This window comes from Pseudogymnoascus destructans (assembly GCF_001641265.1).
Source record: "Pseudogymnoascus destructans isolate 20631-21 unplaced genomic scaffold scaffold_19, whole genome shotgun sequence".
Classification (NCBI taxonomy): Eukaryota; Fungi; Ascomycota; class Leotiomycetes; order Thelebolales; family Thelebolaceae; genus Pseudogymnoascus; species Pseudogymnoascus destructans.
The window spans coordinates 495,290-513,322 of NW_020167538.1; the positions used below are offsets into that span (position 1 = coordinate 495,290).

General features: G+C 50.3%; 9 protein-coding genes across 9 annotated transcripts; 7 read left to right on the forward strand and 2 right to left on the reverse strand.

Moving 5' to 3' along the window:
- Nucleotides 1-94: 94 nt before the first annotated feature.
- On the forward strand, nucleotides 95-1,557 carry VC83_06755 (uncharacterized protein). Its single transcript, XM_024470344.1, has one exon. The coding sequence runs from the start codon at nucleotides 611-613 to the stop codon at nucleotides 1,451-1,453; it is 843 nt and encodes a 280-aa protein (XP_024321787.1). The 5' UTR covers nucleotides 95-610; the 3' UTR covers nucleotides 1,454-1,557.
- Nucleotides 1,558-1,628: 71 nt separating this feature from the next.
- On the forward strand, nucleotides 1,629-4,578 carry VC83_06756 (uncharacterized protein). Its single transcript, XM_024470345.1, has 3 exons — nucleotides 1,629-1,984; nucleotides 2,039-3,223; nucleotides 3,326-4,578. The coding sequence occupies exons 1-3, from the start codon at nucleotides 1,868-1,870 to the stop codon at nucleotides 4,424-4,426; spliced, it is 2,403 nt and encodes an 800-aa protein (XP_024321786.1). The 5' UTR covers nucleotides 1,629-1,867; the 3' UTR covers nucleotides 4,427-4,578.
- A 290-nt stretch (nucleotides 4,579-4,868) lies between these two features.
- Nucleotides 4,869-9,174, reverse strand: VC83_06757 (uncharacterized protein). The gene is made up of 3 exons (XM_024470346.1): nucleotides 8,631-9,174; nucleotides 5,508-8,584; nucleotides 4,869-5,457 (listed from the first exon to the last, which is right to left on the reverse strand). Exons 1-3 carry the CDS (start codon nucleotides 8,985-8,987, stop codon nucleotides 4,929-4,931), a joined length of 3,963 nt encoding a protein of 1,320 aa, XP_024321785.1. The 5' UTR covers nucleotides 8,988-9,174; the 3' UTR covers nucleotides 4,869-4,928.
- Nucleotides 9,175-9,307: 133 nt separating this feature from the next.
- VC83_06758 (uncharacterized protein) lies at nucleotides 9,308-10,647 on the forward strand. Its single transcript, XM_024470347.1, has 3 exons — nucleotides 9,308-9,750; nucleotides 9,808-9,899; nucleotides 9,991-10,647. Exons 1-3 carry the CDS (start codon nucleotides 9,600-9,602, stop codon nucleotides 10,549-10,551), a joined length of 804 nt encoding a protein of 267 aa, XP_024321798.1. The 5' UTR covers nucleotides 9,308-9,599; the 3' UTR covers nucleotides 10,552-10,647.
- BOS1 (protein transport protein bos1) lies at nucleotides 10,648-11,917 on the reverse strand. Its single transcript, XM_024470348.1, has 2 exons — nucleotides 11,694-11,917; nucleotides 10,648-11,642 (listed from the first exon to the last, which is right to left on the reverse strand). Exons 1-2 carry the CDS (start codon nucleotides 11,694-11,696, stop codon nucleotides 10,896-10,898), a joined length of 750 nt encoding a protein of 249 aa, XP_024321797.1. The 5' UTR covers nucleotides 11,697-11,917; the 3' UTR covers nucleotides 10,648-10,895.
- A 705-nt stretch (nucleotides 11,918-12,622) lies between these two features.
- VC83_06760 (uncharacterized protein) lies at nucleotides 12,623-12,946 on the forward strand (the record flags this gene model as incomplete). The annotated part of the gene is made up of 1 exon (XM_024470349.1): nucleotides 12,623-12,946. One exon carries the CDS (start codon nucleotides 12,623-12,625, stop codon nucleotides 12,944-12,946), a length of 324 nt encoding a protein of 107 aa, XP_024321661.1.
- A 645-nt stretch (nucleotides 12,947-13,591) lies between these two features.
- VC83_06761 (uncharacterized protein) lies at nucleotides 13,592-14,725 on the forward strand. Its single transcript, XM_024470350.1, has 4 exons — nucleotides 13,592-13,841; nucleotides 13,899-13,954; nucleotides 14,014-14,459; nucleotides 14,515-14,725. The coding sequence occupies exons 2-4, from the start codon at nucleotides 13,904-13,906 to the stop codon at nucleotides 14,549-14,551; spliced, it is 534 nt and encodes a 177-aa protein (XP_024321662.1). The 5' UTR covers nucleotides 13,592-13,841; nucleotides 13,899-13,903; the 3' UTR covers nucleotides 14,552-14,725.
- A 231-nt stretch (nucleotides 14,726-14,956) lies between these two features.
- VC83_06762 (uncharacterized protein) lies at nucleotides 14,957-16,065 on the forward strand. The gene has a single exon (XM_024470351.1). It carries the CDS (start codon nucleotides 15,403-15,405, stop codon nucleotides 15,985-15,987), a length of 585 nt encoding a protein of 194 aa, XP_024321659.1. The 5' UTR covers nucleotides 14,957-15,402; the 3' UTR covers nucleotides 15,988-16,065.
- Nucleotides 16,066-16,292: 227 nt separating this feature from the next.
- On the forward strand, nucleotides 16,293-18,026 carry VC83_06763 (uncharacterized protein). The gene has a single exon (XM_024470352.1). The coding sequence runs from the start codon at nucleotides 16,565-16,567 to the stop codon at nucleotides 17,711-17,713; it is 1,149 nt and encodes a 382-aa protein (XP_024321660.1). The 5' UTR covers nucleotides 16,293-16,564; the 3' UTR covers nucleotides 17,714-18,026.
- The last annotated feature ends 7 nt before the right edge of the window (nucleotides 18,027-18,033 follow it).

Consider the following 18,033-nt stretch of genomic DNA (forward strand, 5'->3'; position numbering starts at 1 on the left):
CTAAGTATGTTGGTAGACTTGGGTAGGGCCTTAACTCCCGTACCACGAATATAACCTTCACCACCCCAAAATGTAAATATTATATTAGACATGCATCTCGTCCCGCCTTTGTACACTATATCACAATCTAGATTAAGCTTCCTTCTGCACTTCTAAGCTGTGAATACGCTGGTCGCCTTTAGCCTATATGATGAAAGTCTATAAAGCATACTGTGTTACTTAGGAGTGCTCTAGGCTACGGCCACCGCTCTTTCGGGCTCTCTCGCGAAGTCCACCGAACCGTCTATTACTGTTTATTTACCATCGTTGGGTTTGCCGAGAAAAGACCAGGCCCATCCAATGATTGTTGCTACACTGTCGTTCCAATCTTCCATCAACCCATCACAAAGACTTGATTGCGCCAGCTGTGACGACATTCTGGAGAGCAGGAAGTGTGAAACAGGGCGGGCTTTGATACAACGACAGGTTAGTAGGATCCTACATACAACACAATTTACCATGTGTGTATAGGATTATATGGACAGATCACAGGTTCTGTGCAGGACTTACATGTAATAGATCTGTGATACTTTCAGTCGCCTGCCTGCTCAATATCTGATCTAACAAGATCATGGCATCCATGGCCCCAACAGGCGCCAAAACACCATCCACCCTACTCACCCTCCCCGGTGAAATCCGAGATCTCATCTGGGAGTACTGCCTCGTCTCCCCTACCTCTCGTGTCCTACCCGTCTACTACCGCACCTTCCCCGCTGCCGACCCGCCATCTCCCTTCGTCTGGACAGCCATACGCCCCTTTCCCCTTCCCTGGTCGACCGAGGCCGCCGCTTACGGCGCCGCCCACGGCGCCGCCCTCCGCATTGCCTTCACCAAGTCTCTACACCTCGTCCCCTGCGCCCCTACCACCGAGGAGCTCCTCTCCCCAACGCTCCTCCCACTCGCCCACCTCCTCCCTCTCGTCAACCTCCAGGTCCATGCCGAAACCGCCGGCAGATTCTGGGGTTCCAACAGGCTCGTCCTCCCCGACTACGCCGCTGGGTGCGAAGTGCTGGCGTACCTTGGTCCGGCTAGCCAGGGGGTCCAGCGCGTCGAGATGGCAATTGGGAATGTGTGGGACGTGGACCGTTGGCAGGGTTGGCAAATCATAATGATGCTTAATCAGTTGGAGCGGCTGGTGCGCGAAGGGGCGCTGGAGATGCTGCGGCTGAAGTATGTGATCGGCGTCGATGATGGCATGCGTAATCAATTAAAAGCGTTCAGCCTGTGGTATCACATGCTGCTTAAGAATCGAGAAGAGAGTAATTGGGGGAGGTGTAAGAGGGAGCTGGTGCGGGAGGACAAGATGAAGTCGGATAAGGTAATGCCTTTGTTGGAGCGTTCATGGGGGTTGGAGGAGGACAAGCAACCGGTAACTGCTTGGCAAATGCGCAGAATTAAGAGTCAGAATTGGTGATAGCAAGCATATAGATAGCTAGCTGTCTAATAATCTACTTGACGGCTAGGTGCGCGTAGCTATTGTTTCTCAGCTTCTTCCAGCGATATGCTGCGTTTGGTGTGTTACGTTGACATCCAGTTATGCAGCTTGGTCTTCCCGATGACGACCCACAGCCACCGCCACACCCCGCTTTCAAAGTCCCGTACCTAGCCAGGCACCAACATGCTCAGCTTTCCAGATGGGTCATCGTTCTTTGTCCAAGCCATATAAGTATTCGTCTTTCCTTCTCTTCGTAGTTCTCTTCCTCTCAATATTTGACTTTAAAACTATATTTACCCTCGATGCCTTGTTGAGAATCCTACCAGTTATCAAATCGATTTCGCACTGATCGTTGTCCATATCCGGCCCTAACCAGTATCTTCACATTTCACCATGGAGGCTCAGATCCCAAAACAGGAGTTTTCTATAAGGAAGCTGGGCACGAAAAGCGTCACGTTGTATCCTACCAAAGCCCAGGTTGTCCGCAATGTTAATGGCGTCTCTTTGAAGGTAAGTTTATCCTCCTAGCCATCAGGTAGAATTATTACTGACACAGGACACTAGCCTGGCCCAAACCAAGTTACCATCATCGGGTTGACTCCTACCTGCGATGAACACTCCATTAAGGTTGATGGAACTGGTGCAGCTACCATCACTGATCTCACCGTTGAGCTGGTGCCAAACCCAGAAGTCTACGCTGATATCTACCCCGACGAAAATGAGTCTGACAATGAGACGTCCGAGGAGGAGTCTGATGCTGAGGCGGATAAGGTGACTGGTCGGCTGAAAGAGATTGCTGACGAAACGGCAAAGCTCGAGAACGAAGCCATGCAGCAATATGAAATCCAAAATAACGTCTCCAGGCGGTTGACCATGGTTGATTTGTATCTCACAAACCAAGCCAGCAACAAGAACCCAATCAATCTGAGCGAGGTAACTGATGGCTATCGTAATGAGCGAGCAAAGATTTTTGCAGAGAAAACCACAGCGGATGAGATAGTACAGGAAATCCAGACGAGACTTGGTGAATTGGCCAAAGAGCAGCGTCGGCTCACTCGAGAGTCGCGAAAGGCGAAGGCGAAGGCAGACAAGGAGGAAGCTAAGGCGAGAGAGAAGGAAGAGCGCAAGAAGCGTGAAAAGGAAGAGGAGAAAGCCAGGATCCGCAAAGAGCGCGTCAAATTTTGGCCAAAGAAGGTATTCAAAATTACAATCAGCCTCGAAGCACCTTCTGGATTTACGCCGGCTTCCTCAAGACGCAGCTCCATCGATAGCACGGTCAAAGTTCCAGAAGTCACCAAATCCGATGATTCATTTGACACGGCGGAGATCAATCTCTTACTTTCCTATATCACCTATTCTGCGTCATGGACCCCACGATACGATCTGAGTCTCAACACAGTCACCAATACGGGAACGCTCGACTATTCTGCCGAGCTCACCAATGTCACATCTGAGACCTGGCGTGATGCCAAGGTCGTTCTCTCGACCTCGCAATCCTCTTACCAAGGTCTGTCGGATACCATCCCCACGCTACAACCATGGCACATTCGTCTCGTCAGGGGCGATGCGTACCCGGGCCATAACGCCGCTCTCCAGTCAAGCGACGAGATAAACCAAGCCCAACAAAGCCGCAAAGAGCTCCCACCACAGGTCTACCAACCCCGAAATGAGCTTTTTGGAATTGACCGCGATGTCGCGCCTCTTGCAAAACATACTTTCGGACCGCCGCAACGCGTCCTCTACGAAGCTGTAAGTCTCCCTGTAAAACGGTTTCATCAGGATATCCGATATTGTCCCCCTCATAGTCAGATATAGAAAAGGGCGTACGCTAATCAAGTATTATATATACAGGGTCCATACGCTGGTGGATGGATGCCTAATTCCGCACCTGCACACCACCCCGCCCCGAGTATGACCTCGCGGACGGCTCGAATGAGTGGAGCTTTTGGAAGCATGCCGCCACCGCCACCGCCAGCTGCCCCATTAGGATTCGGCGCCTCGTCCAAGAAAAAGCAGGTATCGCGCGAATGCTTCCGGAGCCAGGCACATGGAGGAGCAGACGCGGAAGAGCACCAGAGCAAGGATGAGGAGGAGGGCGGTTATTATGCTGATGATGCCGATGGCGCGACACTTGCAGGCATTATCGAACCCGCCCTCTTGTTCGAGGAGAGCAGCTTCGAGGAGTCAGGACTAACAACTACCTATGACCTCCTGAGCTTGAAGACCCTCGCGCCCGTCAGCACAGCAACTAAGCACAAGATCGCCCGCGTGGAGTTCAAGGCCGTGGTATTCAGCCACGTTGTAGTGCCCAAGCTGCGCGCCGATGCGTTCCTCAAAGCCAAGCTGCGCAACACCTCGAAGATCACTCTTCTGAAGGGCAGCGCGGGTCTAACAGTCGACGGGTCCTTCCTTGGCCAGTCAACAATTCCGCGCTGCACCGCCGGCGACTCCTTCACGCTCAACCTCGGCGTCGACCCCGCTGTCACAGTCGGCTATTCTCGTCCTTCCGTTCAGCGCTCCTCGAGCGGCCTGTTCACAAAGGAGAACTGCGAGGTATTCACTCGCGTCGCCACGCTCACTAATACCAAGAGCAACAGCATTGTGGAACTCACGTTGCTGGAGCAGGTGCCTATTAGCGAGGAGGAGCGTCTGAGGATCGAGATCATGACGCCGAGGGGATTGCGGATTGGAGGCGAGGCGGTGTTGGCTGGGGTGCCGAAGGATGGGGATAAGCCAAGGGAGAGTATCGGTTCGCTAGCGGGGAAGAGCGTGGCGGGCGCGGTGAGGGCGGGTGTTTATGGAAAGGATAGTAAGTGGGGTTCTGCGATTGCGACGGCGAAGAAGGGCGGGGAGATCAACTTTAATGTCAAGATTAACCCTGGGAGAGGGTGCAAGTTGGTCTTGGAGTATGAGGCGACATACCCTGGAGGAGAGACGGTTGTCAGTACTTAGGTGGAATGGCTGGAACATGTGCGTGGGGCTGGGTTTGGATAACCGGATGGGATGTTATTTTCGACGATGTATTACGCCGTTAGAGACTTGTTCTCGAAGTCCTTATTTAATTTAGATAAATTGCTAGATAATAGTCGCTGATAACTTGGGCGAGACGTTCAATTTCCGCCGTGTGGGTGAACATGTCTGCAAGTGAGGCTCAGGGGCTCTGAGGTATCCAATGTTAATGTCAGTGACTGGAATCAATTGTAACACCCAATGTCCATATCAATGACTGCAATCAACTTGCATGAATACAGCCACTGCAACGCCCTGTTCGCGCCAGCAACCGTAATCAACATGCACGAATACAGTCACTATAACACCCTGACCAGACTTTAGAAACGTATTTGGATATTACACACCAAAATAATAATTGTAAGAGTAAACAGATAATCATAAAGCCTATCATTACATTCTATCAACTTCTCATAGTATGTATACCCAACCCCTATCACATAATCTACTGCCTACTCCATCTAGCCCTCAGATCCGCCATGGCCTTCTCCGCCTTCTCAATCGTCTCCTTCTCCTTCCTCTCAGCATCCTCTGCCTTCTTCTTCTTCGCCTCCACAGCCTCCACCACCTTCCTCGCCTCCTCCTTGGCGATCTGCTCCGGGCGCCTGATGGCGATGTCCTTAGGCCTGTAGTCGCTGAAACCCCATTTAAGGCCCTTCTCAATGGCGTAGCAGCCGACGTAGTCAACCAACATGGTCGCGGTCATGCGAACTTTGAAGTCGGAGGTGAATGGGACAAGCTTCATCTGCTCGTTGAGCTCTGGGATGAACTCGGTGGAGCAGGAGAAAGCGAGTGCAGATACACCGAGGATGCCGAGGTACATGCCACGGTTCTCGGAGAGGTTCTCACGGAACGGACGACCTTGGTAGTTGATTGCGAAGGTCGAGATTTGCTGGATCAGTTGCAAGAGGTAGACGGCGCTGTTAAGCAGAGATGGTGCGAATTCGCCCTCGAGGTCGACATCTTGGTCACGTCTGGGATAGTTAATATGAAGTGTCTCGCTAGGTTAAGAACGGGGACTTACGGTGCAATAGTATCACACAGACGGGCGATATAGATCAGAGTGACGATGTGAATGGCAAACTGGCCAAGGATAGAACCAATGATGTAGACGTTGAAGATATTTGGCTGCGGGCGCTCCTTGGAAAGACCCTCGACAGACTTGGCTCTGGAGATCGAAAGGAAGCAAACGCTCATGAGCATACCGCTAATAGTAACTTGTCCATCACCAAACTTGATGCCCTCAAGGTACAAGACACTCAGACTGTAGGCGCTAATGAGGCAGTTAAGTGCGAGGATCTTGTACATTTGGATTGTAGCAACGAGAGTGCAACGACCTTGTCTGATGATGTTCGGGATAGCAATAACATTGCCAAGCTTGCTAGTAAATGGAGCGGCAACTGAGGCATCACCAAGCTTAATAGTCGGAGGCTCGTCATCGAGCTCCGACTCCATCATGGATGCAGTTAGTTGGTCAGCGAGGGATGCAGCCTTGTTCATTTGTTCTTGACGCTTGTGGGGCGAACCGTCGATAAGGGCTTGAGCGGCAGGGGATGTCATAGTTTCAACTCCGTTTTCTTGGACAGCTTCAGTGGTTGCAGTTGGGATGGTGATACCCTTCTTCTCTGCTTCACGAATCATAGCCTTCTCATATTGTGGGTTGGAGGGTCCTGGCGGATAGAGGTGGGCAATCAAGATAGGAACTGGTGGAGTTGGCTGGTTGAAGCGCTTCATGACACCGACCTGCTTTTCATACACCTCCTTCATCCTGTTATTTCTGATGTGTTCGCTGATCTTGGTCAGGTCGTCCTTGGTTCCGTTAAGAAGCGCGACTCCAATGTGAGCCTGTTTCAGTGCGCCAACGTCGTTGGTGCCATCACCAGCCATAAGTGTGTAGTAACCGAGCTCTTTCAAGCCCATGAGAATTTCTTCCTTCTGCTTTGGAGACACGCGAGCATAAACCCAAGTGTGTCTAATCAGAGAGAGGAGTGCAGGTTGGTCCTTGAATTTTGCAAGTGCATAACCAGTAACGCAAAGATCCTTCGAAGCAAGGATTTCTTTGTCCAAAGGCTTAGTAGGATCAACAGGAATACCGACCAGATCGTCGACGCTGCGCCAGACTAGCTTTTCGCCCGAATCATCGTGCTCAGGGGCGTCCAGAATGAGAACATCGCGATCCACAATTTCAACCTCTCTTGCAACGTGGATAGCAGTGAGGGGGTTGTCGCCGGTAATCATAACAACACGATGGCTGCTTTCATTGAGCATTCGGACAGATTCCTTGGCGTCTTCCTTGAGTGGGCAGTGCAGGACGAGGAAACCGGCAAAAGACAGGCCTTCCTCAACGTTCTCGCGCTTAAGCTCGTTAATCCTTCCAGATCCAAGCTCAGTATCCCTGGTCAAATGCTTGTATGCAAGAGCAAGGACTCTCGAACCCTTCCTTGTAAAGTACTTGAAAGTCTCTTCGTAATCAGCCGGAACATTAACAAGCCTCTTCTGAATTGTTTCCGGGGCACCCTTGACAGCAACGAAAGTACTTCTCGTCTTCCTGGAGGTCTTAGGATCGACGGTAGTAACAGTTGCGACGGAGCTTTGGCGCTTGAGGGCAGAGGAGAACTGGAAGCGGCGCTTGATCTGGACAGTGTTTGCAGCAATGGAGTTTGGCCCCTTCGACATGCCAACAACGGACTTGCTGGTGAGGGTGTCATTCTTTCCTAACTTCCATCCAAGAGACGTCAAAGTGGCTTTTTCCATAGGATCACCGACAATGTCGCCTTCATCAAGTCTGACCAATGCATGCGCTGTGGCTAGAACCAGTGTAGTCTCAAGTCCGGCATCTAAGACCTTTGTGATATGGCTGTGAGCACCATCGTTCTCACGTGGTGTATCGGTTCCGCTAACGCCAAGTCCCAGCCCAGCAATACCTTCAACGACGAGGTCCTCGCCGGTCAAAGTACCGGTCTTATCAAAGCAGGCAACATCAACGCGTCCAGCAAATGGGATGCGGAAAGGCTCAGTACAGTAAATAGCATATTTGCTCAAGGCAGCCAGAGAAGTGTTGACAGCCAAGCTAAGCTCCATAGGAAGCTCAGGGGGAACAACACTAGTGACGATCAAGACACAGTCGAGGAGAAGCTTAGAGCGTTTGCGGTCCTTCTTCACACCCTCATCCCAAACGTACCAGGATGCGGCAATTGCGAAGACAAGGAGGAACAAAATGAAGAACAGGGCCTCTGCGTTGTTGGCAGACACACGTTCCGTAGAGTAGATCATAGTGCGAACCAGGCTTCCCTGAGACGTCTCAAACCCAGTCTTAACAACAATAGCCATGGCTCCGTTATCAGGTGGGGCTGGGACACCAGAGGCAAGCTTTGGTCGCTCTTCATCGATAGAGACGTGGGTAATCTGGAGCACCTTGGTGCCACCATACAGGAATGAGTTCTTGTCAAGTCCCTCTGGTTCGATTGAAGCATCGCCAGGGCGGAGTTGTACGGAATCCTTAAGGAGAGGAGTACTTTCGCCAGAAAGCATGGCCTCGTTGACAATAGCGCTTCCCTCAACCAAGAGCATATCGCAAGCAACACCACTGTCCTCCTTGGTTCGGCCAACAGAAACAAGGTCGCCTGGCAGAAGCTTGTCGCTTTCCGTCTCGACCCATTTGTTCTCCCGGAATGCATAGATGTTGTAAGGCTTGATGCTCATTCCACGGAACTCATTGAGAGTCCTCAGGCGCTGCCAAACGACAGTGCTCTCGAAGACGACCAACATGAAGAGGGTGAAGAGCGAGTAATACCAATATTCGTCCAACATCCACAGCCCGACACAGAAAATCTGGAACACGAAGAAGGGGGCTACGGAGTGCTCCTTGAATAGCTCCAGAAAAGTAGGAACTGGAATGTCGAAAGTGTTGTTCCCATAATGCTGCTGTATCCTTGAGAGCTCAGATGACGATGAGATACCCCTCGATTTGTGGAAAGTCTCGATGCGTGGCTTTGGCTCGGCATCGATCGCATAGGTTAACGGCGAAAAGGAGTTGGACTTCTCATTATAGAGGAACCGGCGCTTTTGGAAGAGGAAGGAGGTGTTGGGTTTGCCACCAGCCTGGTACTGTTAGCGCCATAGCAATGATTTGGTGGGTTTAACATACATTATCTCTGACGATCTTACAGATCTCAGAAGTTCCGGCATTTGCAACTGGCAGGACCTTGATCAATTGAGCTTCCTTCACGGTTTTGGCGGTAGTAGACGTGAACAATGACTTCAAGTTGACGTTCCAGTTGGTGCTGAGCCAAACCAGACTCTGTACCGTAATTATTGCGCCGCACCACACAAAGGTCCATTCCTGGCCTCCAATATGCTTATCGTACAGTTCCTCGGAGAGATAATATCTGAAGAAGACAGGCCAGATGATCATAAACGGCCAGACATAAGTGTGCAAGTATAATGGCAGCGGATTGTGTAATGTCGCAGCTGCAATCTGCGGATTATCGACGAGGGGCGCCATGATGCAATGCAGAAAGGAATTCCCGAAAGAGAAGCGAAAAGCGGGTATTTCTAAATATTAAGTCGACATCGGTGCCGTCTCTTGTTGTCGACGTTACTGTTGAATGTCGTGAAGGCGGTCGTCTATGTGGCCTTTGGGTTTCCAAACCTCCGCTTCGAGCCACAATTATGGGATTTTGTCAGGTAAGTTAGTCGGCACCACGCGGCGCCGCCTGTTCCCAGTTGGATTTAGTTACTTTTTCTGGTCGTCACGAGGTCACGTGAAATGATACCTTGCTCTATTTTACGTTTTATCAAAGCTGAGCGAAACATCTTGGGATGTATTACTATTATGTCTGTAGAGAAAAATGTTGGGTTTAATTATACTGCTCAAAAGCACAATTACTACGACATATCATCCTGAAAAGGTGGTTATTGACTACCAAGACAAACCCCTTTTATCGCTAACAAGAGTCGCCGGCTCGCCCGCTGGACGTCATTTCTTTTTCTGGCAGGAATCATGATAACCCAATCATTTCACACCATTTCATGAATTCTCAAATATTGGATATTTATTTTTAAATTGCTAACACGGAACGACTCATTTCTTGGAGGAAGCAGTTGTCAGTTACTGATGGAGAATTCGACAGGTGCCGCAAGCCCCGTCATGAAGTGGGACCCAGCCAGACTCATATCTCATGATCATGGCTATGAGGGATATGCCTTGCTCACTTTAAATCAACCTCTTGATAATTTGGATTTGCTCAGGTCGCTATGGGAGAGAGGTATGTTATGATATCCCTTGCTGCCACACCAGACATTGACATACTAATCGAATACAGCCGGATACCGGATTGCAGCGGATGGGGGTGCAAATAGGCTACATAAAGTATTCCACGGCGATAGCACCTTTGAAAACCTAATGAAGAAGATCGTTAGTACTCCCCAGCACAGCCAGCCTCGTCGAGACACCTGTTTAATCACGTGTCCCTCTATCTCAACCCCTTTTTAACGCCCATCCACAGCCACTTGAAGTGATCCACGGTGACCTCGACTCCCTGCACCAGACCACTAGATCTTGGGCACTCGCCCATTCCATGGAAGTCGTCCTTGACCCATCTCAGGACTCTACCGACTTCACAAAGTGTGTTTCATATATCTCGAAACACTGCCTTCCAAAGTGTGACTCCGCCCCTGACATCATTGTACTCGGTGGCTTGGGAGGCCGAGTTGACCAGGGACTTTCTATCCTGCACCACCTGTATAAGGGACCTCAGATTTATCCACACGGGCGCATTTACCTAGTGTCCACTTCGGCAATCACGTTTCTCCTGACTGCGGGAACCCATCAAATCGTTGTCAAGAACCCTGAGGCTCGGGTGCTAGGGAAGAATATTGGCATTCTGCCGGTGGGCGTGCCGGCGAAGATCACGACGAAGGGACTGAAGTGGGATGTTGAGGATTGGGAGACGAGTTTTGGAGGGCAGGTGAGCACGAGCAATATGGTGCGGGAAGCGGAGGTTACTGTCACGACCAATGCAGATGTCTTGTTCACGATTGATTTGGATATGGGGGGGGAAGAATAGTATTTTTATGTCTTATGGTATAAAGAAAACTGGGAAGCATCGCGGAAAGAAATATGTGAGAATTTAAATAGACTCAAATATAATAATATAGAGATACAGTTTCAAATTTTCAGCCATTATGCTTGGGCATCATATCTTTTAGTAAAACGAGGTAGCAGGATGAAAGATGGGCAGCAGTGCGTTAAGCAGCCATATGCCATATAAGATCTATGCAAGGTATTCGTACAGCATCGGTTCCAAACTCCATGCTTCCATAACCCAAATTCAGGGGGGTTCGTCAAGATAGCTTCCCGTTCTTCAAAATCATTACGCATATTCCTCCTCTTTGCCTCCTAGAGGTACGGTCACCTCAAATACTTCAACACTAAGAAGCAGAACGTGAAGAAAATCACCACCCCTGCCGCAAAGATCCATTTGTCCTGCTTAGCCCTTCGCTCCACCATTCGTATCGTATCACCACTTACTCCTAGCGTATTGGCCACGCTGTACAGCCTCTTCTGTGTCCCCTTAAGCATCTCCCTTTGTTGCCCCAGATCCCCCAACACGGCCTGTCCCCTCGCTAAATATTCATCCAAGGCGCTATGTGTATTTCCAAAGAAGTTTTGCTCGCGCAATGCATGCGCCTCCCTCGTCGTCTCTCCACTCCCCATGCTCATACTCTGCTGTCCACCCACACTGTTAGGCGCCCAGGGATTATTCGTCTGCGCATTCCGGTTTATCTGTGCATTCGCATACGGGTTATCGGGGGTACTGGAACCGCCATGGTGTGGCCTGCGCCCGAGCAGCTCGCTGCGGTTCGACTGTGCTGTAGCTTCTTCGCGATCCTTCTTTACGCGCTCGAACTGCGACTTGTAGTCTGCGAGGTCGTGTCGGAAATTTGTGAGGCGCTCGGCTGCCTTCTCGGCTTTCTGGGTGTTGAGCTCGTGCTTGGTGAGGTCGGCGTAGGAGTCGAGGGTGCGCGAGAAGGAGGTTAAAGAGGCGGATATTTGGCCGGTGAGGGACGCGGGGGCAGAGAGAGGGTTGGATGAGAGAGTGGCGAGGTCGGTGCGGAGGGAGGTGGATTGTTTGAGGGCGGTGTTGAAGACGGAGTTCTAGAACGAAGTGTTAGAGTAGCCCGGGGCGATGTGGTCCTGGAGACAAACCATCGTGACGGTATTCGTAAAATTAAGGGGGGTTTCTTGTGTTGTGCGCAGTTTGGGTATAAACGCAGTTTGGAGACAGCTGGGAAGACAGTTGGCTTATTTTATCAAAGGTTCGTCATGGGTGTGATAAACGTGGCTTGTACCCGAGTTGAATTAAAGCATACTGCCGGATCTTGGTGCTGACCGCCTTCTATATTTGGTGACATGTGCTAAAGGCGGCAAAGACCGAATGGAGTTAATGATAAAATAATCTTGTCTCACTATTTTGAAGTTCCCTCTTTTTTTATTTGGTTATATTTTCACTTAACAAATTACTCGGTGGAGAGTGAGTGCATTTCATCTCAGGCCTGCTTATAATTATGAGAAATTTAATTTACGAGGAGATCAGGGTACTCGAGTAACATATGGTGGCCGAAGAATATATAGTAGTCGTTTGATAACGTGGAAAGAGCAACGGACTGCGTGACGCTTCCAACAGTTATGTGTTCAGGTACAGACTCTATGAATCCATGCGGAACTCAGAATATTTCAAATGTACTCCACCACCTCTTCTCCCAACAATATGTAATCCGCATCTTGCTGTTGATCCATACCAAGAATCTCCTTGAGTCCTAAAGAGTCCTAAACCCCGTCAAATACGTGTCGTCATACTTCCACTGCGAATAAACGACGGACCAGTGAAGAATCACAATGAGAGCGCCAGCGCATTGTTGCGCATCTCTAGACAGATTCACAAAATTGTCAGCGGCACTATTATCCGAAGTCCCCAAACCTCAACAAGCACATCCCTGTTATAAAACAACTATACCGAGACTTCTGCGTCGGATGACTTCTGCGTCGGATTCCCTTATATCAAGTGTCCAGGAACCTTATACCGGCGTACTATCTAGCCTCACCTTGACGACTTCAACAAAGAATTATACCCTCAAATGCGAACTTCATTCACCTCTTCATATATCTTACCGGGTATTGTTTTGAACCCTCTCATACTCCTCCACGGCTTCAACACATATGCGTCGCACTATATACCATCAGCAATCGCAACCGCAGCGTCTTCCTCGCGCTACAAATGGTTCGAAGACTATGGGCCTCAAGGAAATCATATTCCATACTTCTATGTGCACACGAACGATTCATTGTGCTGGAGCTACACCGCAGTGATGGTGGTCGTCCAAGTTTTGGCGTACATCAAGATTGTCGAACAGCAGGGAGGCCCAGGGACAAATCCATCTACGGAGGAAGGTAGAGATTGACAAACGCCAACGGATCTCGAATGGAGCAGATCGGGAAGCTCTTGCTCTTGCTGCGAAAATACGATGTACCGAATGAACATGGTGTCGTGGATGGGAGAATGACCAGGGATGGAAGGCTTGAGAATGTGCCAGTCGAGAGCAATTATCTTTCCTCGACCGCGAACTCGACTGGCGAAAGTAGGATCTGCTTGGATGAAGATCCCACTGCTATGGATGGCGGATAAGTGGGAGATTTGCGCGAATCTTTTGTTAAACGCACTGCGAGAACAACGGTCCGGCTCACTCTGTCTGCCATTCTTGGCCAGGAGCTCCAGCACAGCTATTATGAAGGCCCACACAATTCTACTTAAGACAAGGCATCAAAGCTTTTGAGAGCATCGGATTGAAACTCTGCTTGTGTACGCATGAAAGCTCCTGACAAGACGGTTCACTACTCTTCGGACCCATTATTTCAAGGCGTCGCTTCAAACCTGATAAATAGTGGCCACCAATGGAACCAACATGAAAAATCAAAAAAATACTTATATCGTGACTACTCCATACCCAAAAGAATATAGTGACAACGTTAGAGAAGAGATCCGTTCACTATAGAACATTTGCCAAGTCGGCGCGAGTGAGAAAATAAATAAATCGCATGAATCTTTTCCCTGTTGTTCCCTGAAGTGCATCTACGTCATCACTTTTGTGGCACTTTTAATCGACCATCGGTAGCCACTCCCAAGCTTGTATTTACTCGTGCCATATTTCGCGATCGCCGTTAGAACTCCCACCTTCCCAGCCAGACGCTATAGAGCGAATTCCACGCGAATTCTTCCTCCTTGACTTAAATATCATCTCCTCACGACCTGGCTTTTATCACCGAACTGTACCACCATAGATAATACATACAAAGCAGGTGAGAAAGCTTGTACCATTCTCATATTGGCTGAGAACAATGGCTAATGAACACTAGCAGTCATGTCATACGCAGCAGCAGCATCAAAGGGCCCAAGGCAATCCCCAGAGGAGGTATGCGAACCACTTCACCTTGCGATATTGTCCCCTCTTTCTAACTTGTCACCTCTTAGGCCCGCGCACCAGCACCCTCGGAGATCGAGCACAGCGAGGCTGCATCCGCTGACTCCCTCATCGACGTCGACTCGGAATCCGTGCACACTGTCCCCTCAGACTTCAAGGAGCACGATGTGCAGACCAGCTCGCAGGCCGAGCGCATCGAGCGCGAAGCTGAGTCCTTAAAGGCAAAGGCCATTGCCGAGGAGCAGAAGCTCAAGAAGCAGTTTGCCGAGAAGGAGCAGCAGGCCAAGGAGAAGGCCACGAAGGCGGCGGCTAGAATCGAGAAGAACTCTGATAACCCTGTTTTCATTGGCAACGCTGTCGCCGTTGCTGCCCTGAGCGCAGGACTTGGATTTGGCGCATACAGAAAGTATATCAATGGAGAGTTGACCTGGAAGGTTGTTGGTGCTTGGACTGGACTTGTGGGGTTGTTCGCTACTGGCGACTTCTACCTCAGCAAGTAAGATAACATTCCCCTGGTTTTGGCCAGCGCTTTTTGCTAATCATAACTACAGGTACCTCTTCAAGAACAAGTACCCCGAGCGCAAGTAGAGGGGTGGAGGCGGTGATGTCTCACTAAGGCGTCTACGATAGGAGTCTGCTAGGGAGCGGAGAATGGAAGGGTATTCATTTGTACTTATGCAACATATTTTTTTGTCGATATCCCAGCTCTGGTGTCACTCGGCTTTCGGAAGGTTGTTTTGACAATACATTTTTATCTGCGCATCCCTCATTGACCAAATTATTACAAACACGTGATAGTGATGATGATGCTTCATGAGAACTTATTATCAGAGCTAACATTAGTGTTAATCTAGTTGGACCCCTTCGGATCATCAGCCTCTAGGAATTCAGAATTGTTTCTTAGTGTTGAGTAAATAAATGGCTATACGCGGCGCGGATTCACATTTTTAGTGTTGCGGTATAGTCCAGACTTGCGGACCTCACATTAGTATATCCTCTTGTCAAGAATGTCATAAGCCTTCGTCATGACTCCATTTCCAACTACTTCGTCATCGTCCACCCACCTCAATAAACATATCTGAGCCAATCTCTCACTCCCTCTTCCCAAATCCGAAAAGTCAATTACTCACCGTTCACACACGTGCTTACATTCGACTCTAGAGTTAAGAAGATGCCGCCACTTGCCTGCGTCGCTGGGTGGTTTCGTATATATTTCTAGGATCCCCGACCACCTTTATAGCATTTCGTGACATGTCATGAGCGGAAATGCATACGTACGAAGAACAACTGGCCTCATCTAGTGGCGGTAACTCTGAACTTGCTACTGAGCGGATCAACAGTGAAGGTATTTCTATCACCCTTCGCCCTGTCAAATATGTGTTGTGGTGAACTGACATGGCGAAGGCATCAACGCTGGGTCCCCCAATGATTGTGTGAAGATGAAACCACCCACTATGATTCTTGAGAATCACAATGCCACAAAGCCCACCCGTCGCACCCAGACCGACCCCCACCCATGCAACCTCACGAAGCTAAGATCTGGTTCCGTGACCGACCAGTATGGCGAGGCATGCGAAGGCGGGCTCTATCGGCCAGCACAGCCCAACGTCGTTAAAGTCAAAAACGCCGGCACGCAGACGGAAATTACGGATTGGGACGACGGCAGCGATGGCGATCAGTTCGCCATTCTAACAGATGAGGAGGATGAGGGAGTCCAGATCGAAGAGGTCGAGTTCGCCAGTCGCCGGAATAGCATAGGGAATCTTGGATTAGGCGCCGCTGGGGACGAGCCGGTTGGGGGAGTGCCTGCAACAGTTATGGATGTGCTTGATGGAATCAATGCCGAATACGAGATTGTGGTCGACGCGAATGCAGAGAACTTGGATTTTCTGCTGGAAGAACAGTCGGGAAGCGGAATTCCGACGCAGCCATGTCAGGGGCATTGCCGCCGAATGGAAAAAGGAAGGTCAAAGAGGCACTCGTGGAATTGGAGGATGAGGCAGCTGGGCAGCAGCCGGCCATGAAGAAGAAAATTTTCTGAGGCAAAGGTTAGAATAAGTATATTTATATAAGTTATGTTAGAATTAGATGGTGGTGGCCGGCCAGATTTTTATATCATTTATCTTTGAAAAAACATTTACTGGTGGTGGGAGTGACAGACGTAAAAAGGAGCTTGATCTGCAGTAAGAACTTTTTGAAAAGTCAATGCAAGAGAAAAGGAGTGATAGGTTTTGGGTTTGTGACTGGTCTTCTACAGTGAGAGCTATTTGAATGCATAAAATTTATCCGACCGTGGATACGACACAGCGCGAACATAAACAAATAAAATTCCAGGCCTAGCCATTAACAAGCGGCACAGGGACACAAGATCAGCGGCGCCACCGACACATCCCGCCGTTATCAAAGTGCACAATTCCTACCACTTCGAGCTGAGTATGATACATCTCACATTCGAACGCGTATAGGAGTTCGCGTCCAACCCTTCGACGTTCAGTTGATATTGTCAGGTCACCGACGTTCAGTCACCATTGCTAGGTCTTTACTTTTCTTCCCTCTCGCCATTGTCTTCATAAAAAAGCAGCGCGTGCATACTCGCCCGTCATGGTAACACCTCGAACCATTCTGCCGCCTTTTGAGAGCCTCGTGCACTTCCAGCCCACCACAGCAAACAACCAGGAGAACACACAGCCCTTCACGAAAAAGCCTCCGCCGCCGCCCGTCAGACCACCATTGATTGACCTGACGAACAGCGCGCGCCCTCCTCCACCCATAATTAACATCGACACACTCCCCACCGTCAAGCCCGGGCCTTACCCCGTCTCCACGGCGTGCCTCTCCAAGAAGCGCACCCACGAATCCACGCACAACAGCAACTCGCCCACGCCCACCGGCGCCGATGCCAAAGACGGCGACTCAGAGACAGATGAAGATGCCGACGAGGAGCTCCTCGAGGAGCTCGACATGGACTGCGACGTCGTGAGGGCGCAGATCCGCGCCTTCCTTGCGGAGGGCAACACCGCTGTCGCGTTCCGCAAGCTCATTCGCGCCACGCCGGGCAGCTATAATGGGTTTATGAAGCAGCAGGGATGCGATGCGGGGATTGCGGCGGAGACGTACCGGAATGCGGTGCTGTTCTTTGCGAAGCGCGATAGGAGGGCTAAGAGGGCGGCAGAGGCAAACTTGGGTGCGCTTGCTGCACCTGTTATGCCTATTGCTGGAGCGGTAGTGGCCAGTGAGCCGGCGGCGAAGCGGAGGAAGCAAGATGTGCCGCCGGCAGCTAAGCGCCCTGTTGATAACTCGATCTATGATGTTTTGGATATCCACGTGGAGAAGGAGGAACGCGATGCAGTGCCGGTGTTCGACACATGCGACGACATCCGGATAAAGATCAGAGCGTTCTTCAGGCAGCCCGGCTGCACGCAGGCGGCACTCTTGCGGAAGCTCGGCGCCCAGTATATCCTGGCGCCGCGGGCGCTGAGGTCGCCACAGGCCAACACCTTTATGCAGCAGAAGGGCCCGCTTGAGGGGAACTCGTCGGGGATATTTTACGCGGCATATGTATATTTTGAGAAGCTGCGGATAAAGCAGGGCAAGAAGAAGTCGGCGAAGAGAGAAGAGATGGAGAAGAAGTGGGGGCCTGGAGGCGTGGACAGGACCGCGGGAGGGGGGACGTTCTGGTGCAAGCAGGGGGAGGTGCATGTGCAGGATGATTATGGAATCGTCACTTTCGAGAAGAAGGGACGACGATAGCCTGACGATTTATGCGGCAAATGGGCCCTAGTGATGACACCTGGGGGACAAGATACACTTTGGATGATAGATTTGGGAGGGGGTAATGGCTGGTGATTAATATGGGTAAGGAGGCCTCTGGCACTGTGCGCGTTCATATCCTCTGTGCGAATATGTGTAGATTAATATACCCATCGGCTTGTTTTGCTAGATACTTTCACACCAACCGAAGGAGTCCCCGACTTGGAAGGCGGAGGCCCATCTCGAAGGTACTTTGCGTTTGGTGCTAAGCGTGGGAATCAAGGTGCAGCATAACAAATTCATCTTTTCTGAGCACTAAG

Excerpts from the sequence above, each read along its gene's own strand:
- VC83_06755 (XM_024470344.1), top strand. The coding sequence starts at position 611 with ATGGCATCCATGGCCCCAACAGGCGCCAAAACACCATCCACCCTACTC.
- VC83_06756 (XM_024470345.1), top strand. The coding sequence starts at position 1,868 with ATGGAGGCTCAGATCCCAAAACAGGAGTTTTCTATAAGGAAGCTGGGC. Across the intron at positions 1,985-2,038 it reads TTAATGGCGTCTCTTTGAAG|CCTGGCCCAAACCAAGTTAC; the intron begins GTAAGTTTATCC and ends ACAGGACACTAG. Across the intron at positions 3,224-3,325 it reads AACGCGTCCTCTACGAAGCT|GGTCCATACGCTGGTGGATG; the intron begins GTAAGTCTCCCT and ends TTATATATACAG.
- VC83_06757 (XM_024470346.1), bottom strand. The coding sequence starts at position 8,987 with ATGGCGCCCCTCGTCGATAATCCGCAGATTGCAGCTGCGACATTACAC. Across the intron at positions 8,585-8,630 it reads GTAAGATCGTCAGAGATAAT|GCTGGTGGCAAACCCAACAC; the intron begins GTATGTTAAACC and ends TAACAGTACCAG. Across the intron at positions 5,458-5,507 it reads CTGTGTGATACTATTGCACC|ACGTGACCAAGATGTCGACC; the intron begins GTAAGTCCCCGT and ends TAACTATCCCAG.
- VC83_06758 (XM_024470347.1), top strand. The coding sequence starts at position 9,600 with ATGGAGAATTCGACAGGTGCCGCAAGCCCCGTCATGAAGTGGGACCCA. Across the intron at positions 9,751-9,807 it reads CAGGTCGCTATGGGAGAGAG|CCGGATACCGGATTGCAGCG; the intron begins GTATGTTATGAT and ends AATCGAATACAG. Across the intron at positions 9,900-9,990 it reads AAAACCTAATGAAGAAGATC|CCACTTGAAGTGATCCACGG; the intron begins GTTAGTACTCCC and ends GCCCATCCACAG.
- VC83_06761 (XM_024470350.1), top strand. The coding sequence starts at position 13,904 with ATGTCATACGCAGCAGCAGCATCAAAGGGCCCAAGGCAATCCCCAGAG. Across the intron at positions 13,955-14,013 it reads CAAGGCAATCCCCAGAGGAG|GCCCGCGCACCAGCACCCTC; the intron begins GTATGCGAACCA and ends GTCACCTCTTAG. Across the intron at positions 14,460-14,514 it reads GGCGACTTCTACCTCAGCAA|GTACCTCTTCAAGAACAAGT; the intron begins GTAAGATAACAT and ends TCATAACTACAG.
- VC83_06762 (XM_024470351.1), top strand. The coding sequence starts at position 15,403 with ATGAAACCACCCACTATGATTCTTGAGAATCACAATGCCACAAAGCCC.
- VC83_06763 (XM_024470352.1), top strand. The coding sequence starts at position 16,565 with ATGGTAACACCTCGAACCATTCTGCCGCCTTTTGAGAGCCTCGTGCAC.